Raw genomic sequence first — 25,186 nt, forward strand, 5'->3', positions numbered from 1 at the left:
CACACACACACACACACACACACACACACACAGAGTTCTGTCCACGGGTGAGAAATTCCAGAACTGTTGAGACGAGGATTGTAAATGCAGGGATCCTCTTCTCGCCCAGCCGCGCACTGCCCCGGAAGGTAATCCTCTGCGGCTAGGTCACCAGCGGGGGTGCTACGGGTGCCGCGAGGGGGCGAGCGCGCACCCTCTCTCATCACCGCGAGGCGCGCCTGCGGCTCTCGCAGTAGCCCCGCATCTTCTGAGACTGCTACCTTGGATCCGTGCTTTCTCCTTTCCTCCCCCTTCCTAAAGGAGTACCCATCCCTTCGCCCCACGCCTGGGAGTAGGTAACTCGGCGCGGGCCAATCAAGTGCAGGGTCTCTTTGGCGGGGGAGGGAGGGAGCACACCTGGAGCATGCCGGCAGCGGAGCGCGTCTCCCCGGCTGCGAACCCAGCTCGCGTCCCGCGAGGTGCGGAAAGGAGGGCAGATTCAGAGGCAAACCAGGAACTGGGGTGGAAGAGCTGGGCTACTCGGGGTACAGAAAGTAGGAAACATCAGAGTGAAATGTTAGCGTGAATGCAGTGGTGGAGGCATCTGCAAAGGGAGGCATGGCCCCGCTTCTCTGGTGGGGGAGGGTTGTGAGAGAGAGGGAACGAGCCCGTCTGTACGGTCCTGGGGAGTTGGACTTTGGAGGTGGTAGAGGAGGTAGATTTGGGAGAATAGAGGAAAGGAGAGGTGTCGCCTTGAGCGTCAAGTTCATTTATTCTAGCCTCGCAAAAGTAGCAGCTTGCAAAAACACAGCCAGATCGTGTCCGTACCCATGCCATGCTGGATTCACAAGACTGTAAGGATTGCTAGTCGAATTTGTTATACCATTCTTTTCCCCTTTTCTTCGTCCGTCCCCTATCACCCTATCGTATGTTTTCCCTACTCCTTTCGTAAGGGCGTATCAGATGGCGGTCAGAAAGTAGAGTAACGAAAAAGTTTACTTTTATTTATTTCTTTAAATGAATGAAAAGAGAAATGACTAGGTGCTGAGAAACGCCTTTTAAACCTAGCCTTGCTTCTTACAGTTACGTGCCTTGGGCTTGTCCCAGGCACCTTTGCCTAAGGGCGCACATTTCGGATAGCTCCTTAAAATTGCATATTCTTACTGGCTCATCTTAAGTCGTTTTAAATTAGAAAGAGGTGAGAACCCCACCGATTACAAGCCTCTTTAGAAAGGTATTCATTCGTATAATTACAGGATTCTCTGCCCATTAGTCGTTAGAACCCTGCCCCCCCCCACCGGGAATATGCGTTGTTTCCTGTTTTGTTTTGCTCAAAAAGTGTTCCTAAGTGGTTTAATTGGGAGCAGAGCTTTTAAACATACATTTTCAAAGCGGAGGTAAGTGGAGTGTGCCGTTGCAGAGTATGTTGGGGCAGGGGCGGCGGTAGTGGGTCGGTAGCACTTCTGAGATCCACGATTACGCAATCCTTTCTGTTTTGATGGGGAAAAGAAGCAATATTCCATAGATGCTGGGAGAATGGTGCCAGGCTGCCAGATCTAAGAGAGACTTGATACCGGATGGAGTGGTCACTCAAATATTTGTTTTTGATGTGACCTAGAAATAAACAAGTTGTAGCTGAAGGCAATGTGAGCACTGAAGGGGTTAATTTGGGTAAGGTATTTTCTGTTGAAGATAGGAATTAATAGATGTATAGGAGAAAGTAGAAACTGGTAACGTAGTCAGTCTGGGAGGAAGCCCAGAAAACTTGCGTGTAGAGGTTGAGGTGAGGATTGCAGTTATTTGTAAAGAAGCAGCTAAGTTTGTAAACTTAAATATAGACACTACAGGGAAGGGATTTGATGCAGATGTCTTTTATTCAGGCTATATACTTTAGAAGTGCTGACATTTTAGTATTACTCACAGCTGATTTCTAAGTACCTTGTTACACATTTAACCAGCATCGAATAAATTGACATTACAAACAGACACTCCAGTATTTTGAATGGGTACAGCTAAATTCGCTTTTCTTTTTTTTTTTTTTTGCGGTACGCGGGCCTCTCACTGTCGTGGCCTCTCCCGTTGCGGAGCACAGGCTCCGGACGCGCAGGCTCAGGGGCCATGGCTCACGGGCCTAGCCGCTCCGTGGCATGTGGGATCTTCCCGGACCGGGGCACGAACCCGTGTCCCCTGCATCGTCAGGCGCACTCTCAACCACTGCACCACCAGGGAAGCCCCGCTTTCATTATTTATTTGCCACCATGTGTACCTTTTCTTCATTTAGCCATCAACTGTTTATATTAATCAAGTTTCTTCAATGAAACCTTTACAACAGTGGAAATAGTTGCTTTTTCTCATGAGGGCCGAAAAATATCTGTAGCCAAAGTGATAGGGGGTAATTGAGCAATTCCAAATTAAATAATGAAAAAACATTTCCTTCTCTGAATCCATAATATAATTAATATTGTAGATTAGTGTTTCCAACCGCCTGTTGGTTTTCCCCACTTGGGATATCTTACCAACATCTCAAACTCAGTGTTTCCAAGTTTGAACACTGCACCACCCCTTTCTCCCAGTTTTCTTTAAGATCATCTCCTTCTTGGAACTAGCTTTGGAAACCCCTTCCCCAGAAACTGTTTTAGGAAAAGTAAAAAAGCCTCATCTGCAAGGAATTAAATCTGCTTGTTCCTGGTCCACCCTCGTCCAAACCTATGTTATCTCTTTCCTGGGCAATTACAAGATCTTCTTTACTGGTCTTATTACTCTGTGGCTGTAACCAATTAACTTTTCCAAGGGGTAATTACAATCAGTTCACTCTTGCTCAACCAGAACTAAAGGTAATGATTGTAAATCACTTGGTTAATGATCATAAATCACCAGGTATAATTTCAGTAACATGTCAGTCCCTCCCTGCCCATCCAACCCCTACACCTACAAGAAAAGAAAAGAAAAAAGAAGGCTTTCAGTGGCTTTGCATCATTAACAAAGTTAACTTCAGGAAGTTATGTGAGGGTAATTGTCAGCAAAGAAAAGCTCACTTAAAGTTAATCCATTTGATGTGGATACCAAAATTTTACCATAGATGGCACAAAAGAAGACTGATCAAAATATTATCTTTAAAAAAACTAAAATTTTTGAAGCTTTATGATTTTAACCAAGATTATTAAATATAACAAAACTAATTGGTACTTTGTTCATTATAAATCAAGTGGCTTTTCTGTGTAGTTTTTCTGAAAGAATGTAGAATAGCATTTTAGACATGCCTATTAATGACAATCGTTATTTTTTGCAAAAATTGATCTCCCACTTAATTTCTTTCAAGTTGCCTCATTGATTTCTCTATTCCGTTATTAAACTGTTCCAGCTGCCTGACCTTCATTTGTCAATCAGAAGTTTTTGCTTACGATTTGAGCTCCTACATCTTTGGTTGAGTATAGATGGTGTTTACAATACTCAGCTATTAGCTGGGAGAGATTAACCAATGTGTGATTTCTTGCTCTGGTTTTTGCTTCACTTTGCAAGCTCAGCAAGCTGCAGGGACTCGGGTATGGTAATAAGTGAATGATGAGGAGCCTGGGCGCAAACTCTACAGCCTGACTTTTGAGATTCTCAGTTTAACTTCTTGAATCTTACTCCCACTTAACTTTAATCCAGCTGTTGTTCCTAATACTCAAATACACAAGTTTGTGAAAATGTGATCGTCTATCTTCCTCCCTTCAGTGGAGAATTGTAAGTGCTAAACCCAAGAGGAACGTGCCTAGCAGCAGGAGTTTGTGGCCTGCTGGTTAAGGTTGTTGAGTGCTTAGTTTGCCAGCGTATTTGGGGGAAAGGGGCGGGCATCCAGCCGAATCTGTGTAAGCCTTTGGAAATGTGTTTGTTAATTGTTAATATCATCCATTATATGTGGGGTTTGTTTGGGGTTTTTTTTTGGAGGGCGTAGGGAGGGAAAAGTTGAGAGCCCCAGGGCTTGCCAAACTCTCCTGTAATTTCTCAACCGTTCCCCCAGTTAGTATCTCTGCTTTTGTTCATGTATGTGGTTCCTTCTACTCAGAATGCTTGCCCTGCCTTCTTGGTCTCTAAATCATATCTTAGTATCAAACTGCCTTTTAATAGTAGCTTTTTAAAAGTCTTTTCTATTTTCCCTGCCTCCCAAGTGGATGTGATTTGTGCCTCATTTAAAACACCCTGGTATTGCATTATCTTTCTAGCAGGCATTTGCCCTTCTGGTTATCTGCGTATAAGGTCCCCAGGGCAGGAATAGTGGTCACTTTGCACTTGCTGTATACTTGAACTTCTGAACTGCCCACGCTCACAAAGCTAGTTAGACACTGCTGCCCAACACTGTACAGGAATTCAAAGAATCCTGTGACATTTTCCTTCACTAGAGATTTTTGTGCCCTGGAAAAATCACACATCTGACACATCATAGACCTTCTCTGCTCAAACCAAAGTAGGTTAAAACAGATTATGTGAGGGCTTCCCTGGTAGCGCAGTGGTTGAGAGTCTGCCTGCCGATTCAGGGGACACGGGTTCGTGCCCCGGTCCAGGAAGATCACACATGCCGCGGAGCGGCTGGGCCCGTGAGCCATGGCCGCTGAGCCTGCGCGTCCAGAGCCTGTGCTCCACAATGGGAGAGAGCACAACAGTGAGAGGCCCGCGTACCGCAAAAAAACCCCAAAAAAACAGAAAACAGATTATGTGAATTAGAACACTCAGCGTTATGTACGTGGGGCGTTACGTACATGGGGGTTTTTGTGGGGTTTTTTACGTATAACGTACACCTATTAGCAGCAAAATGTAGATGACCTTAAGTTCTAGCTAATGAAGTGGATAAAATTCAAATTAAACTTTACTTTTAAATCTCAAAATAGCATGGAGTTGGCTTAGGAAAGTTCTATCACAGTAGTGTTGGAGACAAGCATGCAGCTGGGCATGGAGAGCTCTCTGGTCTCTGAAGACCTGTGCTGGTGACCAGCCCCACACTGCACTATTTAGCTTCTGTTTCTGAAATGGTGCTAAGAATAATATTCTTTTTCTGTTTCAGTAACATTTTTGACATGCTTTCACAATCCTGAACATTTTGGGAATCACATGGTAAAGAATAGACTTCTGAAATCACTCTTTAATCCCATTTTTGTTTTTAACACAGTCAATAGATTGCCAGAGAATACTGTTCCCCCTTGGGGCTGATTGCATTCCAAGTAATTACCCTTGAGAGGCCCAGCCCTGTTAGCCACTTTTTTCTTTCTTTTTTTGTAATTTATGTCTGGAGCTTGTTTTTTGTTTTTCTAGACATTTAAAAATATACAGTCTGTTTGAAACAACTGCTTATAAATAGTTTAGCATTTGCCAACTGAGGGTCGATTTTTGATTACTGGGACTGTTTTGTACTTGAGTTTAGCTAACTTAGATGAAAAGGGGTGGATGAGGAACCATCCTTCAGAATCGGGCTTTTTCACCTTTTTAGCCCATCAACAATCCCTTTGAAAATCTGAGGGCAGCTGTAAAGAGAAACATTAGGGGACCCAGCAGATAACATAAATGCCTTAAAGTGTCATGTAAATCTGAAGCAACTAGATGCCCCTTTGCCCCTAAAGATACTCACATGGGGGTTGGGGGAGGACCTCTTGTTCTAAATTAGGTGTTACTGACATTTTGTCTCCTGGGAATCCAGATTATGAATCTTTTCATAGGGGAAAGTAGAGATTATCTAGCTCCGCCTATCTGCTCTTCTGGTGGCACGTGTACTTTTAAGCACTGCAGTTCTCTGCTTTTAAGAAGTTTGTGTCAGGCAGGGAGATCAGCTCGGTGCTTTGTGTCTACCTAGAGGGGTGGGATAGGGAGAATGGGAGGGAGACGCAAGAGGGAGGAGATATGGGGATGTATGTATATGTATGGCTGATTCACTTCGTTGTAGAGCAGAGGCTAACACACCACTGTAGAGCAATTATACTCCAATAAAGATGTTTAAAAAAAAGAAGAAGTTTGGGTCAGAACGTCACTTTAAAGGAGGTAGAAATTCTGACTTAATCCAGGTGTTTTGTACGGTTCTAGACAGATTCTATATTGTGCACTAAATGGGGTTGCTTGGTTGCCTGAGAGTTACTTTCTCTTAAATGTCAGAACTAAAAGTGGAGGAAACTTTCCTTCTCTGACGTATATGTTGTTAATAGAAGGGCGTGGAAATCTAGAAGATAAAAATCTAGGTGGATAAAGTTCTTTTCTCTGGATGTACAACACTCAGGTGGAGACGGGTAGCCAGCCGTTGATGTAACTAACCTATGGTTCGTTTTCATCCGGGGCAGCACTCTACTGTGATTGCCTGTAATAATGTAAACTGTTTGTCTGATGTCAACCAATGCCAGTTAAAAGTTTACCTAATAAATTACCGTCTGGGGTACTTTCAAAGGAATAGCTGCCTGTTTCCTTATGCTGTATGCATATAATTCACATGCTGTCTCTAAATATCTAAACGTACATGTAGCTTACTACTTTATTACTTTCATGCCTCTGTTCAACCGTCACCAGATTAAACAGGCCTTTCCTGATCACTCTGTATAGATTAGCACCCTTCTCCCCCCTTCACTCTTCTTCAATGAGTGTGAAGATGTATAGGCATTTCTTTCTCTCATCCTCATTAAGTGGTTATTTTTATTTCTTTAGCATATAGTCATCTTTCCTTACCTAAGGCCTCAAATTTTGCTTCTTTGCCAGAGTAATTCCTAAGTTGGCCCACAAAATAATGTGCAAGCAACAATGTTCGTAATGTTTTAATAATATAGCATAAATATGTACTGAGCATCAGACAAAATGTGCACCCAGCGGACAGTAAAATGGTTGCATGGTATAGCAGTGCAGTGTTGTTGAGTCCAGAGCAGAACTCTGCAAACTTGTCTTCTGGGCTTTGTCAGCCTTTGGACCCAGGGTGACAGTCAACAACCCAACTATCCTACACACTTACCTGTTGGGGATTTCAAGACTGCAAAGGTGGTGGTGGTGAATAGAGATGTAATTCACAGACCATAAAATTCACCTTCATGATTATAAAATTCAGAAGGTTTTGTATATTCACGAGATGTGCCACCATCATCACAAGATGTGCCCCCATCATCACTATTTAGTTCCAGAACATTTTCATCAAAAGGAATCCCATACCCCAGTCCCTCCTTCCCCCAGTCACCTGGCAACCACTAATCTGCTTGCTGTGTTATGGATTTGTCTCTTTTGGATATTTCATATAAATGGAATCATATAATCTTTGGCCTTTTGTGGCTGGTTTCTTTCATTTAGCATATTTCCAAGGTTCATCCATGTTGTAGCATGTACCAGTTCTTCATTCCTTTTTATGGCTGAAAAATATTCTGTCGTATGGAATCACTACATTTTATTTATTCGTCAATTGATAGATATTTAGGTTGTTTCCACTTTGGAGCTATTATGAATACTACTACTGTGAACATTTGTGTACAAGTTTTTGTGTGAGCCTATGTGTCATTTCTCTTGATTATATACCTATGAGTGAAATTATTGGGTCATATGGGAACTCTGTGGTTAACCTTCTAAGGAACTATTTTCCAAAGCAGCTACACTGTTTTACATTCCTACCAGCAATGTATGAGGGTCCTAGTTTCTTCACATCCTCACCAACACTTGTTATTATCTCTTTTATTATAATCATCATAGCGGGAGTGAAGTGGTATCTCATTGTGGTGTTGATTTACATTTCCCTGATGGCTAATGATGTTGAGCATATTTTCATGTGCTTATTGGCCATTTGTATACACATCTTTGGAGAAATGTCTGTTCAGATCCTTTGCCTATTTTAAATTAGGCTATTTGTCTTTTAATTATTGTGTTGTAAGAGTTTTTTACATATTTCACATACAAGTCTTCTATCAGATTTGCAAACTTTTTTCCCATTCTGTGGGCTGTCTTTCTACCATCTTGATGGTATCCTTTGAAGCACAGAAGTTTTACACTTTGATGAAATGCAGTTTATCTGTTTTTTCTTTGGTTACTTGAGCTTTAGGTGTCGTATCTAAGAGACAATTGACTAACCCAAGATCATGAAGATTTAAAGTTAAGTTTTCTTCTCAGAGTTTTATAATTTTCGCTCTTACAATTAGGGCTTTGATCCATTTTGAGTTAATTTTTATAGATGGTATTAGGTAGAGGTTCATTTTTATTCTTATCTATGTGTATATCTAGTCCCAGAACAATTTGTTAAAAAGACTGTTCTTTTCCTCCATTGAATTCTCTTGGCCCTCTTGTTGAAAATCAATTCACTGTACATCTATGGATTTAATTCTGGACTCTCAATTCTATCCATCTATATGTAGCCTATGCTTGTGCCAGTACCCACACCATCTTGATTACTGTGGCTTTTACAGTAAGTTTTGAAATCAAAAACTGTGAGTCTTTTAATTTTGTGCCAAGGTAATTTTGAAATTGAGTTTAACTTAATTAGATAAAGACCAGTAGACGAGGAAGTCTTCTTCAGAACAAGCCTAAGCAGGCCCCACACCGACCTGATTCTTAGAAACAGGTTGGCTCTCTAGACTTAGCCAACCAGTTGCACTCTTTTCCTTCATTCATTTATTCGTCAGTGATTTTAGGGAGTTTTTATAGTAACATAACTGTGAGCAATGTTGAAAGTTAGACACTGTAAAGAAAAGTCTAGTGTCTGGGAGATAGTTTTGGAAATCATTTCATCCCAAGTGGGAGACATTAAGATTTTTAACCAGAGCAGGGATAGTAGGGGTAGGACACTTTCAGGAAGTGTTAGAGGTAGAATTTCGAGGATTGTGATGGATGAGTTATGGTTGGTAAAGGAGTTTAGGGATCAGAGGCACTTGTATTTCCAGCTTGCAGATGATGTGTGGGACTAGATAGTGATGGCCTGAGTAGAGATACACAGTAGTGTCATCTGGTCTTTCAAGAAGTCCTGCAAGGTTGGAGCAGAGAACAGGATTATGAGAAGGTTTATTTAAGTTTTGTTTTGTTGGTTGTGTTTTAGGGAAACTTGCTGTTTAATTATCACTTTAGGTCCCAGAAGAAACAGAGCAGACACTTTTCCTTCTAAGATGGTTGGTAAGAGAGTTGTTGTTTGATGGTTTGTATTTTCCCTGGAGCTAAAGTTTGGAGGTGGGGTAGGTTAGGAACTATGGAACTTCAGGGTAGTGAAGGGTTGGAATAGCCACTGAGAAATGTAGATAAAATAACAAGGAAACAGAAAATGGGAATGAAAAAGACAAGACAGAGGATCGATTCAGGAAGTCCAACAGCTAAGTATTATTTCCTGAAAGAGAGAAGAGAGAAAACAGAGGGGAGGAAATTATCAGTGAAATAGTTGAGGAAGCACAGAATGAAGTTTCCAGATTGAAAGGACCCACTTGAATCGCCTAAAATAACACCAACATCACCGTGAACATATAAATAACTGCAGGTTTCCAGAGAAAGAACACCGGTCACTTGGAAAGGATCTAGAATCAGAGTGACTCCAAATTTCTTAGCAGCAGCCAGTTTGCTTTTTTTATATATATGTATATAAATTTATTTATTTTATTTATTATTTATTTTTGGCTGCATTGGGTCTTCGTTGCTGTGCGCGGGCTTTCTCTAGTTGCGGTGAGCAGGGGCTACTCTTCGCTGCGGTGCGCGAGCCTCTCGTTGCGGAGCACGGGCCCCAGGCACGCGGGCTTCAGCAGTTGTGGCTCGCGGGCTCTAGAGCGCAGGCTCAGTAGTTGTGGCGCACGGGCTTAGTTGCTCTGTGGCATGTGGGATCCTCCTGGACCAGGGCTCGAAGCCGTGTCCCATGCACTGGCAGGCGGATTCTTAACCACTGCAGCACCACCAGGGAAGCCCCAGTTTGCTTCTTAGAAGCAAGACACTGAACAGTGTCTCCAAACTGCTGACAGAAAATGATTTTCAGTTCATAACTGTATATGCAGCCAGATTATCAATCAACTTTGAGGGTAGAAAAAAGATTTTCAGACATTCAGGGTACAGAATTGAGGGAATATGCCAGGAGAAAGTAGTAGCCCATGGCCCCCGGGATGGGGCCTGCCCTTTCCTAACAGATCTTGCTTCTCGTTAACTCGTTATGTGCAGCTGTTACGTTGACACGTGTTAAAACTTTGAATGGGCCACTGAACTGTTCAGTTTTAAATTATTAGAATAGTATATCCATTTCACACACACGCACACACACCCACACACACACAGATAAATGGGAGGGAGAAGCAGCCAGCCAACAACTCAAAGTTTCGCTGAAAAGGGTTGATAAGGGACAGCAATTGAGGGGCGGGGGTTGGGAATGGTGTACAGTCTTTGTATTGTTTCCCCTTGGAAAGCGTTTTAAACGTGGAGTCAGGAGATCTCAGGCTGTGTCTAAGGGCCAGGTCTGCACAGCAGGACGTGGGTCGGTCTCACTGGGACGCTTTCTGTTCTTTCCTGGCTGTTCCCGAGGCCTTGCGTCTCCTGTTCCACCTGGGGCAGTTCTCCCCAGTCTTCATGTGAGAAACTCAAGCTTTGATGACACAAGTTTTTCCGCCATTTAAGTACTTTGACCAGTGACCTATGGACAAATGTGTAATTCAGAAAAATTAATGTAGCCTAAACACATCTCATTCTCTTACAGCCTGGGGACTATAAAGTGAAAATGGAGCAACAAGAACCAGCAGATTCTCAAAATACCAAGCAGTCTATTATTTCAGAGAAGGTATACATTGATTTTTACTTCCCTTCTCCTTCGCCATATTAAGCTGAGTTTAAAAGAAATGTATAGACTATTTGCTGTTTCAAATGATCGTTTTTCTTTCTTTTTTTTTTTTTTTTTTGTGGTACGCGGGCCTCTCACTGTTGTGGCCTCTCCCGCTACGGAGCGCAGGCTCCGGACGCGCAGGCTCAGCGGCCATGGCTCACGGGCCCAGCCGCTCCTCAGCATGTGGGATCTTCCCGGACCGGGGCAGGAACCCGTGTCCCCTGCATCGGCAGGCGGACTCTCAACCACTGCGCCACCAGGGAAGCCCCTCTTTTTCATTCTTTAAGACAGGTTTTAAACACTGTTCCCGCTCCCTTTTTAGGACTCGGGCATTTTGCTCTTGTGTGGGAGTAGTGGTGTATCATTCTTAATTATATGTATTAGTGAAATTGAGGCTGTTTTTAAAGTGAGTTTTGACTGTTGATTTTTTTAATTCTCAATTTTTATTTTTTTAACTATTTTTTATTGAAGTAGAGTTGATTTACAGTGTTGTGTTAATTTCTGCTGTACAGCAAAGTGACTGAGTAATACACATATATACATTCTCTTTTATGTTTTCTTCCAGTATGGTTTATCCCAGGACATTGAATATAGTTCCCTGTGCTATACAGTAGGACCTTATTGTTTCAATTTTTATTAAAAGTTTCTCTGGGTAGAAGAATAAATCACGTGAGTTTTAGGGCTTAGACATTTCATCCCTAGGTATCACATCTTGGTTAGCTATTTGTGGTCTCAATATGTGTGTTTAAGAAGAATAAAAACCTAAGTTGTTAGTTGTGGTCTGAATTCCAGAACTAATGTATGTCTTGTGTGTTATCCAGTTTACCTTTTAAAAAGGCTCTTCCTACAGGAACCATTGCAGTGGATAAACTTTAAATACTTCATCTTTGGAACTCTGAGCTTGACACCTTTCTGGAATTCTTTTTTTTAATTTTATTTATTTATTTATTTATTTATGGCTGTGTTGGGTCTTCGTTTCTGTGCGAGGGCTTTCTCTAGTTGCGGCAAGTGGGGGCCAGTCTTCATCACGGTGCGCGGGCCTCTCACTATCGCAGCCTCTCTTGTTGCGGAGCACAGGCTCCAGACGCGCAGGCTCAGTAATTGTGGCTCACGGGCCTAGTTGCTCCGCGGCACATGGGATCTTCCCAGACCAGGGCTCGAACCCGTGTTCCCTGCATTGGCAGGCAGATTCTCAACCACTGCGCCACTAGGGAAGCCCTGGAATTCTTTTTGATTTAAAAACCTTTCTGTGTTATCTGTGAACAGATCTGCTGATAATTATTAGGTTGCTGCTGGTGACAAGTGACAGAATAGTAAGAAAAAGGCTTCTTACTGCTTTATGTACACAGTGCACCTTTGCGCTCAGTCAGTATAGTCTGTAGGAAAGTTAGTCCTGGTCACCTAACCTTGGCATCCAGGCAAAACGATGCTGGGTGCCCCTCAGACTGGGTGGTAAACCCATGTGTCATTATGGGAAATGTAGTCATTGGCCATGGTATCCCTGTATTCAGCTTTGCTGTGTAGTCATTGACAGATGCCACTGAGTTTTCACATCCTAAACACACACACGTGACTGGCACCCAGATCAGAGGAGAGAAGGTTAGGAGCATCCCAAGAAACCCCTCCCTCCCTCCCTCCCTCATGCTCCCTTCTAGGTACCCCCGTCCTCCCCTCTCCCAAGAATTTGTCAACTCTCATTTCTTTTCACCTCTTCAGTCCTACCTCCAAAACTCCACAGAGCAGCAGGCCCACCATCAGATAAACAACTTTCAATTCTTTAGATACAAAGAAAACTTGGACACAGATTTTTGGAGGGAAGCATGATCATTGAGAGCCACAAAAAGTTTGAAAGGAAAAAGAACTAAATAAAAAACAGCTCAGCTTGAAAGTTTCCCAACTTACTATCTGATCTTTTAGTTAATTTCAGAAGGAGACTGGGTCAAGCTTGAAAAAACAACTTACAGAGATCCTACTGGTAAAACAAGGTAAAGTATTTTTTTCTTCTTTTTGTAAAATGCTGAGGATTTGGGTTCTCAGGGTCTCTATTTAGTGTTTGGCATAAACTTTGATATCTTCCTCACTGTAAACTCTGTCTTAAGTAAAGAATCTAGTTAAGCTGTTTTAACACCATTCTCCCAAGTAGATTAGGGTGAACCTAAAACTTTTGGGCCAAGCCTAATTTAAGCTGATAAAGCAGCAGAATAATTAACAGTACAGGTGACTTCCTTCTATTAAACCAGTTTTTATCTCTGAATTAGAATTTAAGAGAAAATGCTACTGGGTTTGAGGTAAAACTTACAGGCTTACACCTTGCTCATGGAAATGAAAATTGGGGTGGGGGGAAGTTTTGTAAAGCATTTCACACTGTGTACCAGTCGCCATAAAGACATATGTGGGTGAGGGCTGGGAGGGAGTTCCTGGGGCCTGGCGCCTGCGGTGTCTGAGACTATGCTAAGAAAACTATTTGGAATCAGATTTATGCATGAAAAATGTTCATCATAAATTTAAAAGGCAAATAAATTGAAATTAACCTCAACATCTTAAAAATAGAGAAATAATTGTTACAGTGTATTCATTTGGCAAAATCTAAGCAGCCATCTCCACAGCAGTCATGAAGACAACCCAGCAGTATCAGAAAAGTTAATAAGCTGATAACAAAAGAAGATATTGGATATATGGTTTTTAAACCCTGCCAAATAATGTGTAAGAAAAGGCTAGAAGGAAAACTGTAGCAAAATATTAATGGCAGCTATGTGACTAGCCTTTTTCTTCTATTTTCCAACTTTTCTGTTTAGTAATTTTGTATATTATAAATAACAGGGAAAAATGTGCTAAACGTTTACTTATGAAATACAAAAAAGGAGTAAAACAATGAGAAAATAGGAAAATGTAACTAAATTTAGTATCCAGGTTATATGATATAAATTCATTAACATAAAAACTATTTGCCAAGTGATCAAATAAGGATAAAGTTTCTTCGTAAGGAAATAAATACATCTATCGTCAGTGTGAAAGTACACGGACTTGCCAGTGATTTAAACAACTTTTGACTATATCTACTAAAGTAGCAAAAAACAGTAATAAGGTTCAATGTTGGAGAGCCATGAGGAACATTAAGATATTCATAGCACTGGTAAACCCAAAGTAAAAAAGCTAAGCACACTACGCCCCATCCACAGAGTGGGAGGGGGTACCTGTTACGTGCAGTGAGCTGGGTGTGGTGAGGCCCAAGACTTGGGGAACACTACAGGTGCACACATACTTACACTTGTGAAAACGTAGCCAGAGCTTAGAGCCCAACCTACCATGATACAGCTTGGTTCTCCTTCCTGTAGAGTTAAGTTTATAACACAGAATAGAGCCCTTAACACTAGTTAGTGTGAAGAGTACGTGTTGGTTGGGGCCCATGTGGCTGTGCACCTGCCCCTGTCCTCTCTTCCTTCCAGCACTTCTTCATCAGGGATGTGCCTCGGAATCACTTGGGGATTTGTTTCCAAATACTCAGGATTCGGTCTCACCTCCGGAGAGTCTGCTTCAGTAGTCGGGAGTGGCCTCAGGTCTCCCAGACTCCACACTGTGTGGCCTGTTTACAGCACGGTCTTCCGCATCCGTCCATACCCTCCAGAGAGCGCCTGTGTGAAACATTAACATTGCATACCCGAATGTCAAGCTTTGAAGAATGAATCTCAGTACTTTACAGTAGACTGTGACTTATAAATGTATAAACTATTGCATGTACAGAACAGTTAAATTGCAGCTAGAAAATCCTTGGTTCCATTGTCTCATTCATGGAAGAGGGTATGGAATTGATTTGGGGACAGTAAAGATGTGCAGGCGATGTGCCCCTGTATCGACATTCAGGAGAGAGCTGAGCTCACCCTCTGTCGCCCTGCCTACCTCTTGGAGTTGGTTGACTAGAGGGAAGAAAGTAAAACAGGCTTTCCTTATAACAAAGACTAAAAATGGAGTCACTCAACCAGAATCAGAATTCTGAAGCTACAAGAGGCTTTTAATTAAGACAACAATCAGATGGACGTCTCTCCTCTCTGAGTCCCTCTGAGATGACTGGAGCTCTCGGGGGGCGCTCTTGTTCTACTGTTTCTTGTAAATACGTACCTATGTTGTGGCTCCATACTGCTTATTTAATTCATCGTAACTACTATAATGATGCTCCTCTTTTTGCTTCCTTTATTCCTAGTGTGCTGGGGATGGGACCCTCAGTGCTTTTCCCAGCACTGTCTTCTTCAGTCTTTAGGACGCTAACCCTAGGAGGCAGCAGAGAGAACTGGGCCAGAAGGTGTTCTGTCACTTGCGAGTTATTGACTGATCAGAATGGCTTGTTGGTTGGCTTCTTGCTACTAACGGGAATGTGGGCAGCTGTGAGTCATCCTGGTCGTCTGGTTGATTTTCATAGGTTCATGTTTGACATATTTGCCCTTTAGAATTTGGGTGCAATACTAAAAGATCTACAGTTTACAGAAAGGTTGTTTTGTTTTGTTTTTTTAACCAGATTAAATTCTGACACTTTTTAATAGAAATGTGGCAAGGTCCAAGCCTCAAGGACAACCAGATAAAAAGTACGAGGTTTCCTCCAAGGAGGACCTCTTACCCTCAGTCTTACTGTAGGGAGACAGATGTTGGATGTGGATGCCTTTCTTTCTTTCTCCGGAGCCACCCAGATGTCTTCCTTCTTTTATTTGTTTATTTTTTTTTTGCGGTACGTGGGGCCTCCCACTGCTGTGTCCCGCCGCGGAGCGCAGGCTCCGGACGTGCAGGCTCAGCGGCCATGGCTCACGGGCCCAGCCGCTCCGTGGCACGTGGGATCTTCCCGGACCGGGGCACGAACCGGTGTCCCCTGCATTGGCAGGCGGACTCTCAACCACTGTGCCACCAGGGAAGCCCTCCTCTTCCTTCTTTTAAATCAAAATTGTTTGCTTCTTTACCCCCATCTCTAACCGCTGCTTTTTTCTGTTGAAGGGCTAAGAGTGAGGAGGAAATTCCCTCGTCCGCCCTTCCCCCTTTAAACAACATGGTTGTTCCAGTAACTGGAATGTCAGTACCGGGTTCCCTGAAACAAATAGCTAGTCAGGAATAAAGCTGTGAGGGGGGAACCAGGAGCCGCTCACCCCACTTGTTCTTCTAGGGACCGTTTTCCCTTTAGATAGGATCTCACGCATGCAAAGCAGAGTACTTACCTAAATTTATTAATTCCTCAATTAATAAACAGGAAGGTCCTACTTTCTTATATTGTGTAGTTGAGGTGACAGGTTTTAAAATCTAAACTATAAATAACCATCTCAGTGGTTTACATTATGCGGGATATCCTTTGGAATTTGCACAGGGGCTGGATTTGCACTGACTGCTTAATCGCCTTTAAAGCTGTGATCGCCAGCTGTGCTGCTCGCGCAAATTTATGATCCAAACTGAAGTGTTTTGAGTAAAGGATTTGAAAGCTGACTTGAAAGGCAGCTCAAGTGATGAGCAGGCCCTCTGTTTAGATGTAGAGAGTTAGATGTAGGAGGCAGTGGTTTTCTCTGATAATTTTGAGAAGCTGTGGGAAAGCACAGTTGGCTCTTTTTTTGATACAGATCTTTATTGCGTGGTGTTCCTGGCTGCTATCTTTAGCACATTTGCATGCTTTGCATCTGTAAGGTGCTGGTTATACACCCAAAACCTAAGAAGTCTCCTCTTCAGCACTAATGCTTTTGTTTTTTCTTGTCTGCCTGAACAGAACTTGGGAAACTGTGAAGCGGACAACGAGGAAAGGCCAGTCGGCTGATGGTATGAGTGCAAACCTGTTAGAACTCTCCCGAAAGGAAGTCCCACACAGGACTAGGAGACTGGGGGTAGGAGGGTTTTTTACTGTAACCAAGACCTCAGAGCAGGGTTATCTTCAAGTGTGATCTTTTATCTTTAACTCTGGTGCTCTATTTTGCAACACTATGTAACTAAATCGAGCTTTCTTTATAAATAACTTCCGGTTCCTGTTACCTAAGCTCAGAACAGTGTTTTTGAGGGGAAGATGTCATCATACTTAAGACAAAACTTAAGTCAGTGTAATTTGAAGCCACATACTGTATCTAGATGTGTTATGACTTCTAGAAATCTTTTGCGTTCTGGTCAGAGGATCTGGGTGAGAGCCTTTCGTTTGGAAAACTTATGTGGCGTGACTTGGTGCTTTCCGACCGCTTGCTTTTATAAGTTGATGAGAAAACAAACGACTTAGGAAAAGACTGTTCATTCAGTTCACTTTCCCTTCCAGGCCTGAATGCTTTGACTGCAAAGATCCCAGAAACAGTCCTGAAAACCACCTCTGGTCTAGGGGAAGTTGGGCAATAGGTCTTCCTCGTTTTTCCCTTTTATTTTTCCATTTTGTTCTGTTTTTCCTGGAAGTCGAGCAGCTGCCGCAGCTGCCGTGTTTTCCTACCGGGAAAGCGAGAGGAGCCGATGGTCCTCCTGGGCAGTTGTGTTTTCCAGAATCCAGTGGTTTTGGGGTTTGGTTTGGTTTGAAGGCCAAGTAAACTTGGGAGAAAGGGTCTTTTATCCTAAAACAATGAAGTTCAGTCTAGTTAGCATATACGACAAACGTTGGAACTTATTTGATTTATTGCTTAAAGGAAATCCAAGAGCACAGATATCAGTGTAACTTCGGCAGCGGGCTGGCTGCAGCAGGGCGAGAAATGATGTCTGTAGAGGTTCGTGGAGACCAAAATTTGTCCTGGACCCTGGGCTAAATGTTTACTTCTAGTTTCAATTTTATTTTAAAGCAATTGTGGCAATAAAAACAAGCTTTTTATAAAAAGAAAAATTAAATAATATGGAAGTGTGATGATTTTTTCCTTGTTTTTCATGAGAATAACTTCCAAAGTTAACTGCCAGTATTGTAGCTTAAATTAACTTCCTATTGCTAATGGCAAATACAAGACAGATTTCAGCTGCAGCACTTCTTAAAATGTGGGCTTTTATCAATAGTTAGATTGCTGTGAACAAATTCCTGGCGTTCCTGACCTTACATTGGGGTTTCCTGGTTTTATTTCCTGCTGGCAGGTGTGGCGGTCATCCCGGTGCTGCAAAGAACCCTTCACTATGAATGCATCATTCTGGTGAAGCAGTTCCGACCCCCGATGGGGGGCTACTGCCTAGAATTCCCCGCCGGTGAGTAACTGAACACTGGGGAGTAGAATGGCCCCTCAGGGACTGTTGGACTGAGCCAGGGCAGAGCCTGAGAACGGCAGAGCTTAGAAACTGAAAACCTTTTCATCTGTCCATGTAGTTTTAAGTAAAACAAAACCACTTCTGCAGTGAGGCACCTCCAGCCCACACTCCAGTGATCCTCTAACCTGTAGCGGTATCACAGCTCACCTTTCCAGGCCACCTGCCCTCCTCTTTGCAGCGTTCTTTCTAGCCTCTTTTGAGTCATTGGTTTTTCCTAATTTGTCAAGGTATTTCGTTTTCCATCACTAATGATCTGCCTCTGGCAAATTTACAGTAATAACTAGGCCCAGCTCTTAACTCCAGAAACTGTGAACGGGAAAGAACCATGATCCTCCTGTATGTATACAGGCCAAGGAAATCATCTTAATTTCAACTAGAATATTTTTTCAGTTGTACAGGAAGTATCTAGAATGCAGTGCATCCTTATAGGACTTGATTGTCTTGTTCCCATCTGAAGAGGTTAGATCTCAGTTATCATTAGTGCTTTAAGTTCTGTATTTTCAAAGTCCATCCCATAGTAACACATAAGTAACAGCTTTATTTTCTTTCTCACTTCCTTGCCATTTCACTGAAGAAATTAATAACTTTAAAAGTAATTGAGGGCTTCCCCGGTGGTCCAGTGGTTAAGACTCTGAGCTTCCACTGCAGGGGGCGCAGGTTCAATCCCTGGTCGGGAAACTAAATCCCACATGCCACGTGGTGTGGCCCAAAAAACAAAAAAAGTAATTGAATAGCCAATGTTTCACTTTTTCTTTGCATCCTGTAAATTCCTTTCAGGAGAAAGGATGTGCGATGCTGCTGGCCTCCTCCCATTCGGCCCTGTTTACTCCCTCCTCACAGTGAACTAGTGTTAGCCACAGTCCCCTCCCCCTACTTCCCTCCTTTCCCATCTTCTCCCTCCCAGGTGACATTTATCCTAGCATTGCATTACAGGGCCCTCCATATGGCCCTGAGGGAGGAAGGCAAGATGGGAAACACTGTCCCCAACTCGCATGTGAGGAAACAACAAAAAGCACAGGCTTCCTGTGCTGTAGTCACATGAATAGTCTAAAACCGGGGCCAGTTGGCCACCACCAAGCCACTTACCCGCCCAGGAGATCCATGCTGTACAACAACCTTGATGCTGAGATGCTCACAAAAACATCTAGGTCTAAACACGAGGAACAGAACCTACTAAATCTGCCCAGGGGTGTTCTTTTGCCTTTAATTTTTCTATAAAAGATCAAAACCTGAAAGTTTTATCTGCACGCCCACTTTTCCCAAACCTCTTGCTTGATTATTCACACCGTAGCTCGGCAGCTTGTGTGTTAGAAGAAGGGGGCTCCCTGTCCCACCTCTCACGTGACTGGGACTTGCAGGTCTCATCGATGACAACGAAAGCCCAGAAGCAGCTGCTCTTCGGGAGCTTGAGGAAGAAACTGGCTACAAGGGCGACGTTGCTGAATGTTCCCCAGGTTCGTGTTGCTCCCCATGTGTGTGCTTGGGGACAAACTCTTGAAAATTAGCCAAGCAGTTGATTGTTCTGGATGTGAAAGGGCTGATTCTTTGGGTGTTCTTTATGGTCAGGGACTTATTTATTAGCTAATTCACTGAAGAGAAATCCTCGATGAGGGTTGGTCACCTGAGTGAACCTCCCGGCCCCATGAGAGCACGGCTGAGCATAAAGGGCTGAAGTTGGAGAAGAATTATGAGATCAGGGTTCCTTTCAGGGTTCCCACATTCTAAGCTTTATTACTTAACTCATCTCGTCCGTATGCCACGCTCCTCACTAGAAGACTTTCTTGATGTGGTGAAAGGATATTACCGCATCTAACCCCTCAGATTTACCAAACTTTCCTCAGGAACTCTGGGGAAAATATGAGTACTAACTACACATGTGCTCTGCAGGCCAACAGCGTATACATACTAAGGGAATAGGAGAAACCAGTTCCCCTGCATAACTTCTACATAGACTATGAGTTACAAGCCCACTCTTCCTCCAAAGACATTTAAGTGATGAAACGAATGACACCTGACTAGTGTCTGGAAAGGTGATCTGCTGCTTCTCTCCCCAGCTGTCTGTATGGATCCAGGTTTGTCAAACTGTACCACACATATCGTAACCGTAACTATCAATGGAGACGATGCTGAAAACGTAAGGCCTAAGCCAAAGCCAGGTAAGCGTCTGTTGGCTACGTTTACAGTGGTTGCGTTGCATTAAATTTCTTGTAACTTGCTACTAGTTTGATTTTTGTTAATAGAATAATGGTCTTTCAGAGATGCTTCATTGGTACTCTTGGCTATTTTCCTAATCTTATGTATTTCAGCACTTTTCTCTTAGCACTTCTTTGATTTTTATGCTTTCTTTATATAAAATGTGCAATTACAAATCTCCATACTTTCTATATGGAGTTTATTCCCGCTTAGTAATAAGGACTCCAGGCCTTAAATCGTAAACAGTGAAAATCTTCAAAATCACTGATTTCTGTCTCCATCAATATTGTAAGAACGGCAGAAGTGCTACAGCACAGCACCATATTAACTGTTTCTGTTGAGTTCCATATTTAGTGAAGCTTTGGGGAAATTCTTTGCTCCACATTTCTTAACAAGTGTGGATTCAGAGGCTCTAATGCCTCTGTCAGTTCCATGTGCTCTCGCAGCCCCACTAAAAGGTGGTGGTAACACAGACACCGCCGTAAATCGTGTTAGAGTGGAGGTCTTCCATTTCCCGTCCCTTTTAGTTGTTCCTGAGTGTTCCAGTTTCCCACGGCAGCTAATTTTAAATGCCCAGTTTTCAAACTAGCGAGTATAACATGCTGAGGAAGAGTTTGGCAGTTCCTCAGAGAGTTAAACATGGAATTAGCAGGTGACCCAGCAATTCCACTCCTAGGTAAATACCCAGAAAAACTGAAAGCAGAGCCTCAAACAGATACTTGGATGCCAGTGTTCATTCAGCATCACTCACAATACCCCAAACGTGGAACCACCCAAGTGTCCATTGACAGATGGATAAACAAAAATGTGGCCTATTCTTACAATGGAATATTATTCAGCCATAAAGCAACGAGGCATGCTGATACATGAAGCTTGAAAACATCTTGCTCAGTGAAATTAAGCCAGACACAGGAGGGCAAATATTGTGATTCTACAAATGTGAGATACCTAAAATCGCGACATTCATAGAGACAGAAGGTAGAATAGAGGTCACCGAGGATAGGGAATTCTTGTTCAGCGGGCACCACCTTTCTGTTTTGGATGATGAAAAAGTTCCGGAGATGCGTAGTGCTGATGATTGCACAACAATGTGACTGTATTTAATGCCACTGAATTTGTACCTTCAAAAATGGTTGAATTGGTAAATTTTGTTATGTATATTTTAACAAAGTTTAAAAATACATATATGCATATCACAGAATATGCTTTAAACGTGGCCATTAAAACATATGATTTGGAGAACAATAACTTTGTACTGTTGGAATTTTTTTACCACATGTATAAATTAAATTAGTAGAGACCCAGGTTTCTGTTAAAACTCTTATAGCCTTTCTGATAACGTCTTGCACAAAAGCCTTGCAGCGTTTGACCATTCCGGGCCTTGCTGAGATGTCCCCCTTCTGTTTGTTTTCAGGAGATGGAGGTACGTGTCCCGCTCGGGGACTGGCCTTGAGTGCCGTGTGGTGCAGCGGGAGCGGCCATGGCACTGTGAGTTGCTCAGGTGGGCTCGTCTGGTGTCCGGCTTTATTTTCACTTGCACTTTGTTTGTTTAGAATTTGTGGAAGTGATTTCCTTACCAAAGAATGACCTGCTGAAGAGACTTGATGGTAAGCATTCTTGATTACCCCACTTTCTCTGTTTTCCCCATCCCCACCAACGGGGTACTAAATATAATTCTATATCTTCCTCATTAAACTCAAATACCTAGAAACTGTTATAAGACTGCAGTTGACCTACATAATAAGTTTCCTTTCCAGGTGGCATAGAGTTTGAAAATAAGAGCAAAACATTCCATGTCAAGTGAAAGCTTTCATTAGGGGCTTTTTTAATCCTACAGAACAGTCAAGATATAGGCCTGCTGATTAGCTAAAACTATTCTATACCTTAAGCCTTTAACCCCTGCCATGCAAAGGTATAGTAAATAATCTCTTAACTGATCCTCAAATATGCCAGTATGTTGGATGGTTCTTTGTGTGGGGTCTAAGTTAAAGGAGATTTTAACAAATATTTAGGCACCTAATATATACGCAGTGTGATAAGCTGACATAATGAACTAACTAGCAGCGTGCCCCTTAATAAACTACTTGTCATGTAGCTACACGTGGTTCCCGGTCAGCCCGTCTCACAGGACTTTCTAAAAATTAGTAAGGATGTCCTCCGGTAACCCTACACGAGGAGATGCTGCAAAAGCCGTGGCAGGGCCTTCGGGGGCTCCTCTGCCAGCTGGGCTCGTCTCCAGTCACTCACGACAAAGAAGCGGGTGGTCTCCTAATTTGAATACTATTCAGTTTTTATTTCAAAAATTCACTTGAAGCATTGTTTGGCCTGAAGCCTTGGGAGCAGTCTCTTCCTTCCTCCCGTGAGTACCAGTGGCGTACCGTTTTATTTCTGACGTCTGTGTCTGAAAAGTCAAGGGGATCTTTCAAAAACTGCTGGGATTTCAGGTTCCCAGACAGCCTCCATCCCTACGTTACCTTTTTATAGACCAGACCTAAGGTAGAAACCACCTTAGGATCCCAGAGTCAGAGTTAGAAGTGCTCGTCGTGAGGAGATGCAGTGATTTGGGGTGTTTACTCGGGGAGAGCCATGGCCACCGTCACAGCACAACTCTGAGGCCGACAGGCCTGGCTGGATTGAGGCTCAGCCAACCGGGTGTTAGTTACAGCTCAGAACAGGTTCCTAGCTCTTCTCATTAAACGGGAACAGCAGGACAGCCCCTACCTCTGAGGAGGCAGGAGTAAAATTAAATGGGATAATGGTGACACACAAATGCTTGAAGGTTATGTGCTATTGTTTTTGTTTTTTGTATTAGAAAAATGTCCTTTTAAAAAAAATTCCTTCCTTCTCCTTTCCATTAACTTCCCTTCCAGCCTTAAAAGAGGGGGGGAAATAGGGAGGTAGAAGGATCTATATATATAGGAAGAGGGAGGGGCAAAGAACCAGTGTTCCTGGCTTGACTAGCATCACAATATAGTAATCAAATTATTTATTCCACACGTACCATTTGAGAAGGGAGTAGGAAGGCACGTGGAGTTCAGTTTGCTACTAAGAATAGCTTTTAGCACTCGCCCAGCACCTGCTGGCACAGATGAGCAGGACAGAACCCTGTCTTTGAGGGTCAAACTGACTCTGAGCTTGTTCCTAAACAAGTGGCTGGGAAACAAGGGGCAGATTGGAAATCTGGGGGCCTCCACCTGAGTAAAACAGAAGTTCTCATGAAAGGCCCTTGTGGTCAGATTCAGAGACCTCGTCCAGTCCCTCCGAGCACACAGCTTAACTTGCACATGGAACGTGTGTGTCCCTGACAGTGGAGAGGATGCATGAATCATCATCACTGTGTAGTTCAGCACAACAAAGCCCTGTAGTGAGCAATCTATGAAGTAACAGTTGGATCTATAAACTTAAAGCTTTGCTGTTTAAAACACAGAATCATCACCTGGTATATGTGCTCTTCTGTCTTTAACTTTTTCTTGTTCTTATCTCATGCTGGAAACGTAGTCCTGCTTTTACATCCTTTATTCTTCTGTTAGAGTAAGATCCCTGAAGGCAGGAAATGTCTTGTTCATCACTATACCACCAGCATCCAGCACAGGAACTGGCACATAGTAGCCGCTCAGTAAACACTGATTGGCTGATAAGGGGTATTATTATCCGTTATCAACTTCATTATCTGACTTGTATTCTTCGCCTCCTCTAGCTCTGGTAGCTGATGAACATCTGACAGTGGATGCCAGAGTCTATTCCTACGCTCTGGCGCTGAAACATGCAAACACGAAGCCGTATGAAGTGCCCTTCCTGAAGTTTTAAGGCCAAAGGACAGTCGCCTTGTTTCTGTAACCAGGACACAGGCCTCCTTCATTAAGACTTTGTATTCAGCTTAGTTTCAATGGAGATTTGAAATTAGTTTTTTCATAAAATAAAAGCACAGAATGCATGTGGTGGTATGGAATTGTAATTACAGGTAGATTATAGCCTTCATTTGAATGCTAGGCTCCATAGCTAATATTAAAGAACAACAACATAAATGCAGGTAATGTTTAATCCAGCTTTCAAAAAAGAAAGCTCAGCTGTTAACTTTTCTACTCTAATCCAGGAGATACGGTATTTTCATAGGAAAATAGCCCTGAATTCCAATTAGGTCAACTCTTCCCAGCCCCACTAAAAAATATGTAGTGAGGTATGCAAACAACCGTTTACGGCATTAGAGTTTTTTTAAAAGACAGACCTATATAGGGACTTTCTTGGCCTCTCCTAATTATCTGCTATATGGAACTAATCTGCATAGCAGAGGATATAAAAGAGAATAACATTCGTAATAAGCAAATGTTTCCAGTTAGCTAGTGTCCTTATAGCCATCTAACTACTGGAGGGTGACCAGCTCTTATGTAATGAAAAACGGTCGATTCATTCATGTACCAAGGTTCAGAGGCTAATGAAAATACAGGGCCCTTCCCTCAAGCACGTGTATATACTTCAGAATCTCATTTCCTATCCTTACCTCAAAAAGTACTTGAAGTTTCTAAAAACCAAACCCATAGTAATAAGATTTACATGGTTTGGGGCACTGTCTTGGTGTTAAACCATGAGTGTAGCCAGCACAGTTAGCAAGTACCAGAAACCCAATACAAGCTTCTTTAGAGGAAAATATGGATTGTTTCTGGCTCATGCCATGCCCAAACTTCCCCTGCCCCCAATCCTCAAGGTCCACCGGTGTCATTGGCCATTTTCTTACCTCTTGAGCTTGGCTGTTGTGTGGACTTCTGTAGCCTCAGAGGCTCCAGGATTACTGCCTCTTTGGTGTAGAAGTCTCTGGATGGTTCTCACTGGCTACCCCTAAGTCATGTTTCCAGCCCTGGACCAGGGGTTAGCCAGGCCCCTCAGAACCAGATAAGATCAGGGGAGTAATGCCAAAAAGGCTGCAGTACAGTTTGCTTGTCTGCAGGTTCACTGTCTTACCTAGAGATATTTTTATGAGCAAAAATAGATCTTTATATTGTACTTCCTAAAAAGAATGGGAAGAATCATGCAACTACAGAACTG

General features: G+C 42.8%; 1 protein-coding gene across 1 annotated transcript; it reads left to right on the forward strand.

The window, feature by feature from the left end:
• The first annotated feature begins 177 nt into the window (after window positions 1-177).
• Window positions 178-24,080, forward strand: NUDT5 (nudix hydrolase 5). Its single transcript, XM_081230115.1, is given in 11 exon segments — window positions 178-335; window positions 10,616-10,696; window positions 12,656-12,723; window positions 14,937-14,997; window positions 15,000-15,037; window positions 16,470-16,519; window positions 17,786-17,893; window positions 19,312-19,407; window positions 20,008-20,109; window positions 21,700-21,753; window positions 23,844-24,080. Coding segments are annotated over 10 exon segments (747 nt in total). The 5' UTR covers window positions 178-335; window positions 10,616-10,636; the 3' UTR covers window positions 23,954-24,080.
• The last annotated feature ends 1,106 nt before the right edge of the window (window positions 24,081-25,186 follow it).

The sequence above is a fragment of the Mesoplodon bidens genome (genome assembly GCF_964165515.1).
Source record: "Mesoplodon bidens genome assembly, chromosome: 3".
Lineage (NCBI taxonomy): Eukaryota > Metazoa > Chordata > Mammalia > Artiodactyla > Ziphiidae > Mesoplodon > Mesoplodon bidens.